The 10,943-nt window shown below is 38.9% G+C and overlaps 1 protein-coding gene across 1 annotated transcript in view; it reads left to right on the plus strand.

Moving 5' to 3' along the window:
* Positions 1 to 681, plus strand: part of TTC6 (tetratricopeptide repeat domain 6) — a 209,369-nt gene extending 208,688 nt beyond the window's left edge. Inside the window, exon 31 of the mRNA XM_040476984.1 lies at positions 115 to 681. Coding sequence (XP_040332918.1) covers positions 115 to 251 — 137 coding nt within the window. The 3' untranslated portion in view covers positions 252 to 681. The remainder of the gene's footprint in view (positions 1 to 114) is intronic.
* The last annotated feature ends 10,262 nt before the right edge of the window (positions 682 to 10,943 follow it).

Consider the following 10,943-nt stretch of genomic DNA (forward strand, 5'->3'; position numbering starts at 1 on the left):
AAAATAAAATAAAATAAAATAAAATAAAATAAAATAAAATAAAATAAAAAAGGAGTCTATTTTCTAATGTTAGCATAAAACATAGCTTGAAATTTTTTTTTTTTTCTTTTACAGCCCTGTCTTTGAAGCCTGATGATGCTCTCATATATAATCGCAGAGCAGAAGTTCGTGGTAGAATAGGTCTGATTGAGGAAGCCGTGGCTGACTATATTCAAGCACTTGATCTTCAAGAATATGCCCCAGTGATGTGATTACACCGACCATGTTTTCTGCAGGAGTCTATACAGCTCTTCTTCCAGAAATCGAAACTTCTTTGTTTAAAAGGTTGCACTATCTTCATTATTGTATACATTATGTTTTGTTATCTACATAACCCTTTAATGCATTTTAACAATATATTTATACTATATATTAATTATAAAGCTTCTAGATCATTTTTATGCATATTTGAAAAGCTAATAATAACTGAATTTCCTCATAAGGTGAGGAAACATAAATAGAATGTTTCTTAAGGAATATTAACATCTAAGATATTTTTTAAAGTAAAATAATTCCTTTTGAAATAACACTTCGTGATTATAGAAGGTCATTGACCTTTTCATCAATACCTACTCATAATGTTTTCAACAGTATCTAGATTAAAAAAAATAAATACAGAGCTGATAGCTGTAAAGAAATTGAGTACATTTCCTCTCTCTTCCTTTAAATAATGTCTATACAGGCCTGTATTTTTCCTGCTGCTTACATCATTCCACCAGATAAACATGTTTCTCTTTTACATGTTATCTCCCTGCCAGGACAGCACCTATAAAAATTTTGGCCCTCCTGTTTCTTTAATATAGTTCGTTTTGCCTCTTTAATTCAAATTTCATAAACATACATCAAAAATTTGTATACACGTATAATTAGCAGCTCACAGAAGTTAATGAGAATAAATAAAACAGGTAAGGGAGCGCCTGGATGGCTCAGTCAGTTGAATGTCCAACTTCGGCTCAGGTCATGATCTCGCGGTTCATGAGTTCAAGCCCTGCGTCGGGCTCTGCGCTGAGAGTCCAGAGCCTGGAGTCTGCTTCAGATTCTGTGTCTCCCTCTCTCTCTGTCTCTCCCTGCTCATACTCTGTCTCTTTCTCGAAAATAAACATTAAAAAAAAATTAAAAAAAGAAACAGGTAAAAATTCTGTATAGATTGTCCTTGAAGGATCCTTGAGTGAACCAGAGAAGCCCTTTCCTTTACCTTCCTGATAAAAACAAGGATTCATTCACATTTGCTTCAGTCACTTGTTTTTCTTCTTCGCTTCATTCTTGTACATCTCTAGCTCCTCAGAGACATCAGGCATGTTGGAAAGAATACCTCCATCTACTCAGTTCCTGGTTTTTGTTTTGTTTTGTTTTTGTTATTATTATTATTATTATTTTTAGTTTGATGTACCAGATTTTCACAATAGAAGGTTGATTTTAATATGTGAGCCACTGTGGGGTTGGATGCTTCACACTATTTCAGGATAATCTTCCAGGCATGATATGTGGGCTCATGTGAGGATTGGGTCATCCCTAGGTGAACCAGACACATTTTAATAAACCACTTTGGATCTCTTGCCTTCATTTGTCTCCAGATATTTTTGTCCCATCCAGCCCAGACCCTCGATGAGATTCAGACCAACCTCCTGCACCCACAGAGAGCCCCTTGCCTCCTGCTTCGCCCACTGCCCTGGGGCATCTCTGTTAGTGCTGAGGTGCTGGATTGCCATGGGATCGCCCAGTGCTCGCCCAGCTGTACCGTGGATGTGCAGGGGCCTGAGCCCCTGTCAAATACACCTCTGATGCTGGGAGAAAGGAACTAGTCGATAGATTGTTCTCCCTTCCTTCTCTTGGTGGCATGTCTCGAGACACCCAGTGGTGTATACAGCCTCCTAGAGGACGCTCGTGGCAGCCAGCTTTAAAACATACCTCGTATTGGCGCTTCTGTCTTCCCTGCCTCACTCCCTCTTGTCACTACTCCTACTTTTCTGGGTTTGCACTTTTTGATAGAGTCAGACCACAGGAGCATTTGCCTCTGGATCTGCTTTCTGGGGTAACCCAGGCTAGGGCAATTAGTCATTTAATATAGATATTTTTCTGATTGCACACAAATACTTACAACATGAAGCAGGAATGATACAAACCAAAGGCCATCCTAGCATAATGGAATCATGTCTAACTTGTCAAAATGCCACACGTCCCCCTGTCCAGATCCCCTCGGCACCCAGTTTCTGTGCACACTGGCAGCGTCCTACTGCACACACCTACACTTTCCACCTGAGGCATTTCTCTCAGATCACACATAGGCCAGGTCAGAACTGGAAGGGAGTTCATGTCACTAGGAGCAGCCTTCAGCAATGACAGATGGAAGGTGGAGGATAAACACTTCAGCCTCCTTGATGTTAGGTGGGCGCCTCTCCCTGACTTCCCCAATCGGCTTAAACTCTCCCCCCACCTCCACCAGTTGCCCACCATATAGCCTCCTCAATAACATACCCTTTGTTGGCTTTCCTCACCCTTGCCTCACTCTCTCCTCCTGACACCAGCTTACTGGAACCTCCTCCTAAATAACCCCCTGGCCCTCAAATCCTGGTCTCAGGTTTGGCTTCTGCAGGAATGAATCTAAGGCAGCATCACCAAGGAAGAAGCACTGAAGCTGGATCCTGAGCAGGGGTAAGTGCCCATGCATGGGCAGAGGTGTTGGACTGCTAGGCCCTCAATACAGACTGAATGTCAGGACAGGGACAGAAGTGGGAAAATAAAGCATGTTTGAAGAGTGGCTGGAGCAGAGTCTTTGTGAGGAAATGGTGGGAGGAAAACCTGGTCGTGTGGTCAGACATGAAAAATCTTTGGTGCTAGATAAAGGAGCCGGAAGAAGGAGTTAAGACCTAACTCTGTGTGGCGTATAAGGTGGGGCTGGTGTGGGGAGACTGACAGAGAGGTTCCACCCCTTCATTCCTTTCATCTCCTGGAATCCTCATGTTAATGAACTGAGGACATTTTGTCATCACCAGATGAAAACTGGACTTATGAAAATTGATCAGTTCTCTGCAGAGAGAGGTTTGCCCTGTACTGTATGTGCTCCACTCTGACTCCGAGTGAGTCTGTCTGCTCTGATATAAAGGCAGGTGAAGGGGACACAGCAGGATAGAGATAGAAGAAGATAGAGGCAGGATGGAGACCAAGGGAGAAAGTGCCTTCCAGAAAGCCATGAGAGCTAAATCAGACATGAAGGACCCCAAGGGAAGAGGAAGGACATGTCTGGATTCCGTCTGTTTCTTTTTAGCTTGAGTAACGACTTCTTCAGCAGATGAATGGAGCCTATATCTCCCACCATCATGGGACTTAGTGATCAGGTTTAACTTATTCACAATACACGTGCACGTGCACATACACTCACAACTTTTACTGATGATTATCCCTGGGAAGTAAAATTGGAGGGAAAAAAGGATAAGGAGATTGTTTTACCTTTTGTTGTTGTTGTTGTTATTGTTACATTAAGATGGAAGAAGAATGGTAGGACTACAAGTAGCCTTTACTTTCAATTTTTTACACATTTTTGTAACTTACAGGGGGCTTGTGTTGTTGTTTTTTTCTCCACGAGAGCCTAAGCTCTATGAGGACAAGGATATTATTATTATTATTATTATTATTATTATTATTATCATTATTTTCTTTAGTGCTGCATCCCTAATACTTATACCGACTAAAAAATAAGAGATGTTCATGATATATCTGTTAAAATAAAACAAATTACAAATGCAGTAAGTCAGTATTTCTGTGTAGATATTGTGGTGAATTGTTTGCTTGTCATACACTCCATTGTACCTCCTGCATGTCTGCCATAATACCGAGACTGAAAAGCTAAGATGATGTCTCCCAAATGTCCTTGCAGCCAGAGTTCCCGATGTGATTTAGTTCCTGCCAATCTGATGCAATCTCATGAGACTAGATGGAGGCAGCATCATGCAAAACACCTTCCTGCTGATATTAAAACGGTCGGCTATGGGTGGCTTTAGAGCAGAGCTCTAGATTTAGCAAATAAAGATACAGGGCACCTGGTTGAATTTTAATTTCAGATAAAGAAGGGGTAATTCAGGACTCCTAGTTGAACACATGACAACCAGTTACATTTGAATTTCAAATCAACAACAAAGTTTTTAGTCTAAGTACGTCCTGACTATTGTATGGGACACACTTACACCAAACATCTTTTTGTTGTTGACCTGAAATTCAAATTTAAATGGGTGTCCTGCATCTTATCTAGCAACCTTATTCGGAAGCCAGCCCTCATGGCCCTGGCTTTCTGATCCTGGATGAATTGTACATTTTTCCTGGAGCCAATAGCTTCTGTGACCTTTTCTTGATTTTCTACATTTCTCTTTATGGCAGAGCAGACTCCCCAAGTTTGGCCACTTTTGTGTTGCTCTTCTGATGGCTCAGTCTAGAACCTGCTGGACCTTCTGACAATGATGTGAGCATGCATTTCTTTGTATGAAACCTCTTTCTTCTTAAAATTACAAGAATGGCTTCTGTTATCTAGCTGAACTCTGACATAGTTTCAAAGATTTTTTAAAAAAACAATTTAGAGCTTTTCTTTTCTCATGAATGGAGTCAGAGTAATAGCATCTTTTCTGCAATGAGGTATTTATATAGTTTGGTCATGGGTCAAAGTGGGTCAAAGTTGAAAATAATAACTAAAATAATCATGATTTTTAGCACTTACTTGAAGCAGCGTAGGTGTCTCTACCTTGTCAACAGTCTTGCGAGGTAGTAGGTATCATTAGATGAGGAAACCAGGACTCAAGAAGATTGAGTTATATGATGAGTTATCCATAGCTAGTAAATGGTGGAGCTGAGAGTCAACGCTTACTCTACTTTAAAAGCCACTGCTCTTTCTGCTCCTTTTCACTAGAGAGAAATAAAACAAGATTAATTCATAGTCTATTAGTCTTTATCGTAATGACATGAAAGCTCTCTGCCTAATGATCATTAGTGCAGAAAAAAGATTTTCAGTCTTTAATGTTTCTTTTGTACTGGTATATATATGTATATATTTACATCCTTGTCAATGTGTCTATGTATCTGTATATCTAATCTAGCCTCAGATACATGTGTGATAATAGTAAGATTATCTTGAGCTTTTAATTTGAAATATAGTCAATGGGCAATACCTTGTATTTTATCTTTAATATTAAAAGCCAGATGGTGCACCTGGGTGGCTCAGTCGGTTAAGCATCCGACTTCAGCTCAGGTCATGATCTCAGGGTTCGTGAGTTTGAGCCCCGTGTTGGGGGTCTGTACTGACAGCTTGGAGCCTGGAGCCTGCTTCAGATCCTGTGTCCCTCTCTCTCCCCTTCTCTGCTTGCACTCTGTCTCTCAAAAATGAATAACTGTTAAAAAAAAAAAACTAAAAATAAAATAAAAGCCAGATAAGAATGGCAGTAGAAGTTCAATATGTAGGCAGTAAGAGAGGGAAGAAAAAGGAAATCGTCATTTGTTAAAGACCTACTATGTATCAGAAACTCAGTTATGACTTAAGGACATTTTCATTTCACCATTCTAACCTATGGAGGTCTTGTTATTCCCACTTTACAGAAGAAAAATATGAGGTACAAAAAGGTTAAATAATCAATTTAGAGTACCTCTAGGATAATGATGTTACCCAAACTTTGTTTCATTTTTATTTACTCTATATATTTCTTTTAGTGGACTTATTAATATCTATTGAATTTACTTAAAATAAGGAATTTATAAAAATAAATGTGTAAATAATGAGAAGTTTGTCCTTGTTCTACCTGAAAGAATCTCTTCTTATGCCAATGTTTCTCATATTACAATTTGGGAAACACTGTATAGTATTAGTGCCTGGAGTGCATCTGGAAGAGTAATCAGAGTGAGAGAGGGAAAAACAATAATCCCTACTGAGATGGGGAGGGAGAGAGAAAGAACAAGAAGCAGAAGTTGACTGGTACCTGGACAGGCAGATCAGAACCAGAAGCAATAATTGTGTGCTTTGATAGTGTTAGTCTGTATTCGGAGCATTTTGTAATAACAAGGTCTTACTCCCAGAAGTTTTCCAGCAGAGCATAAAAAATGTTAGTCAATGTCTTAGAATCATTGATCTCCAAGAATAACAGGCATTTTATGACTATCCACGATGAGATCTCAATGTCCAACATCTGTTCCTCTCCTCACCTACCTTTCATGGCTAATTTATTTTCAGAAAGAGACTTTTTCCCTACACAGGGGGGTGGCTTAGATATTTGTGCTCTCCCCTTCCACAGCACTATCACCTACTCTCTGGAACATGCTTCATATCCGTACATCCTTGTTTAATGAGTGTCTTCCCCACTACTCAGAAACTCTACAAGGGCAAGGATTAGGTCTACCTTGTTCACTGCTACCTCACCAATGCTTATCACAGTTCCTGGCACACAGCAGGTGCTTCATAAATATTTGATGAACTTACTTAAACAAAACACAAGCCTGAACATTATGTCCTGCAGGACAATATGACCCAACACACTGTGGCTACATTTTACTATTCATTTCTATGATAAAGTGAGCATGCTGTGAGATTCTAGGCAAACCCAGAATCTTCAAAAGGCAAAGCAATGACATCAATACTATTCTTATTTAACCTTTCCTGTGAGTAGAGAGGTCTTTAGAACCACAGCTTTTACAATGCCTAACTTACACATATACACACAGCACCCTGAAAACCACAAGACGAGATGAATAACTTTAGAAAATGAAGTTAGAAAAACTCAAGATGTGATGAATGAAGTCAGCCTGCTATAAAAATAACAGCTGAACAACAACTCTTGTCAAGGTGATGAGGGCAAAATGAAATCACAATGTATCAACATCTCAGGATAATCATTGTAATTTTTATAATTGGATGATGCCATGACATAATTAAGTTAAAACCCAATTAAGTATAGTGAATAAGAGACTATAACACATTTTTAGTTACTTCCTTCCTTCCTTCAGAAAGTTTGTGCTGGGTCACCAGAGTGGCTCAACTGGTTAAGTGTCAGACTGTTAATTTCTGCTCAGGTCATGATCTTATGGTTTGTGAGTTTGATCCCTGCATAGGGCTCTGTGCTGATGATGCAGAGCCTTCTTGAGATCCTCTCTCTCTCTCTCTCTGTCTCTCTCTCTCTCTCTTTCTCTGCCTCTCCCCCACTTGCTCACTGTGTTCTCTCTCTCTCAAAATAACTAAACTTAAAAAAAGAGAAAAGACTATGAAAGATGCATGTTGCTTTTTTTCCCTGGGAGCCTACAATGGACTCAGCTAGAGCTGGCAGGCAGGCCTCCTTTGCAGGTGCAACTGGCTCAGGCAGTTCCTGCCCACAGAATTCTCAGTCCACGTTTGTACTGTGACCATCTCTTTGAAAAAACAGCCTTAAAATTTTTTTCCCTAAAATACATAGTGTGGTGATCGTAGTCACTTAAATTTATAAAGAAATATAAAATTTTGCTGTTTAAGCCTGTGTTTGAAGACTTTTATCTTCCTAGCACCACAATTTTAATTTATTTGCAAAAGGATAAGGTATTAGTTTGCATGTACTTGTGTGGTGATTTTGCTTTACTTTAGAGCTCTTGCTTCTTCTCTGCAGGTAGAAAGATCTCCAAGCCCCCGATGAAAAGAAAAAAAAAATATTAATCACTGAAAACTTTGCCTCAACATATCTGTGTCAACTTCATGACACAAATTTTAATAGAGAAAGGAAGCTTAACTGACTAGTGGTTTATGCTGATGATACTTGTAATTTTATAACCATCACTTACAAGCAATAAATCACTAAGTGGAAAAAGCATCATTTACATTCCAGATAGAAAAATTCTCCTTAATCTTACCTCAGTTGGTTAGTAGGCTAGACAATTCCATTTATTGTGCATATATATGTATACACACACACACACACACACATATATAAACACTTTAAAGTATTATTTTTATTTATGTGGTTCTAAGGCCAAAGGAATAGATCCCTAATTACACTGCATGAAATATTTCTTTTTTCTATAAATTTCCCATAGGAGACCATTGTAAATCTGTGAATCAACTTAGCTTGACTTCTATTTGGAGAAAGAAAAAGTAATTGAGAATTTAACTTCATGATTTATGGCATTATGATTGTTACACAGTAGTAAGTTTTTTTAAAGCTTGTTATAAATTAAAATATTCAGAATTTATTAGACTGGAAGACTGCCATTTAGGTATGTTTGCTTTAAATTTTTTTAATGTCTATTTATTTTTGAGAGAAAGAGAGAGAGACAAAGCATGAGCAAGGGGAGGGGCAGAGAGAAGGAGATACAGAATCTGAAGCAGGCTCCAGGCTCTGAGCTGTCAGCACAGACCCTGATGCAGGGCTCAAACTCACGAGCTGTGAGATCATGACCTGAGCTGAAGCCAGACACTCTACCAACTGAGCCACCCAGGCGCCCCTAGGTATGTTTGCTTTATAAGCTAGGAACAAATTTCTCTTCTGAATTTGAAGACCAAGATAAGAATTTTAGTGTCTAAGTTAAGGTGATTTATTACACAAAAACTAGAGACGAGATCTCCTTTCCTTAAAAATAACAATGATTTTATTAAAGTCTTGAAGCCCTGTTTAGAAAATTTGCAAATTCTATAGTACAACTCTGTGCCTTTGTAATGTGGGAAACATCTCAACACAATTTTTCTGGGTGCAATTTATGCTGAATAATGTATGAGTTGTGTAATAGCTCTGCAGCGCGTTCTCATCTCCGCAGGATGCTGGCTTCTAGTATTGCATCTCCCGCTTTCAATTCCTATGCCGTATGTTTACTATATTGGATCTTTGACAGTAAGTAGTCAAGGTGGGGGAAGAATGTTGGAGAACTGAAAATCCTTGGCAATCTAGAAAATAGCTTAATACACTAGACTTCTCATTGCAGCGTGGTTATGAAAATGTGAGTTTTGAATAGAACTTTCCTCTAGGGTTCTGAACCTGGGATGTCTTTACACCAGGGAATAAGTGGGTAGCCAGTGAATATCTATTGTACTTGGGGAATGTTAGAGGGAGAGAAGAGAGAGAAATTTAAGTAATTTAACTGGAAAGCAATTTAAGCATTTTCACATAAAAAGATACAGCTTCGTTATGGAATAGAACTTTAAAAATTCACATGAAATCTTAACAGTAAAGCACGAGACTTTGGAGACATTGCTCCCTTTTGAAAGGCTGCTTGGGGATATACCACAGATCTGTAGGGGTCAGCATTCACTCTCTGTTCCTGGTGACCATGAAATAGTCGCAACATCCACCACCACAGCAACACAGCAACATTGTTCCTGAGGCTTCCTCCACAGCCGGTGCCCGTGAGCCCATTTTACAGATGAGGAAATTTGGGTCCAGAGATATTAAGTGGCCCATCAAGGTCCCACATTTTTAAAATATAATTTATTGTCAAATTGGCTTACATACAACACCCAGTGCTCATCCCAACAAGTGCCCTCCTCAATGCGCATCACCCATTGTCCCTCTTCCCCACCCCCTCCTGTCCACCTTCAGTTCATTCTCTGTATTGATGAGTCTCTTGTGGTTTGCCTCCCTCCCTCTCTGTTTGTATCTATTTTTCCCCCTCCCTTCCCCCATGGTCTTCTGTTAAGTTTCTCAGGATCCACAGATGAGTGAAAACATATGATATCTGTCCTCTGACTGACTTATTTCACTCAGCATAATACCTTCCAGTTCCATCCATGTTGCTGCAAATGGCATGATTTCATTCTTTCTCACTGCCAAGTAGTATTCCATTGTATATATAAACCACATCTTCTTTATCCATTCATCAGTGGATGGACATTTAGGCTCTCTCCATGATTTCGCTATTGTTAAGGTCCCACATTTAAGGAAAGAATCATAATACAAACCCAGGCAACCTGATAAATTTGAGAAATGCTGTTTCAGGAATACTTTGGAATGAAAATACCAATAAAGTCAGATAAAAAAGACTGAAGCTCCTCTCTTTGAGTTGTTGTTTTTTTTTTTTTTTTAGGATTCTGATTGAAAGTCTTTATGACTAACTAGAGTAGAGTAATTCAGTTCTCAAAGAACTTTCCATGGTACCTATATTTTTATTTAATGTCTTAAGTGCTATCTTCATGTCTCCTTAGATCCATTTTAAGCTATATAAAATATGTAGAATAATAACATTTAAGTGCTTACAAACTGTCAAGACCTTTTCTAAATGCTCTATATGTATTATCTCTTTAATTATTACAACCACTCCATGAAGTTCTTATAATTAACATCGCATTTTATAGATGAGAAAACTGAGGCAGAAGCAGATTAGGTAATTTGCTTAAAGTCACACATCAACCAAGGGGTCAAACAATCTGACTGCAAAGCCTTTGCTCTTTACCTGAGTCTAAGGGGCCTAAGGAAGGACAGACACTGAGGCCACATCTAATACGGAGAAGTGCCTGTCAGCGGTCTGCAAGTCTCAGGGGGATCTGTGCCCTGGAAACACTGTCTATTGACACCACAGAAATTGTATGGTTCCTTGAGAACTTCAGGAATTCCATGTCCTGTTTTCTGTTTGGAATAATGTAGACCCAAAGTGGCAATACAGTTTCATCTTAAAATGAAGAAGGTTAGAAAGTACAATTCGACCTTAAAAACCTAGTAACTAACCTCACTATGCTATAGGTTGTGGCTTCTACTGAACTAGAACTTTATTTTCTAGATACTAAGTCTCTCTGAGATCTACCCCTTAGAAAGTTTATAAAAAAAAGAACAGTCTCTCTAAGAAAAAAATGGCTAATGCTGACCTAGCTTTCTAAACAGGATGAGGCTTTAAGAATAATTTCTGCCATTCAACTCTCCTGTGATCCACAAGCAATAAATGACAGTCTTTTAAAAACAGCAATGGCTTATCCTGGGCATCAAGCA

This window comes from Herpailurus yagouaroundi, unplaced genomic scaffold (assembly GCF_014898765.1).
Source record: "Herpailurus yagouaroundi ecotype Mexico unplaced genomic scaffold, PumYag 141, whole genome shotgun sequence".
NCBI lineage: Eukaryota > Metazoa > Chordata > Mammalia > Carnivora > Felidae > Herpailurus > Herpailurus yagouaroundi.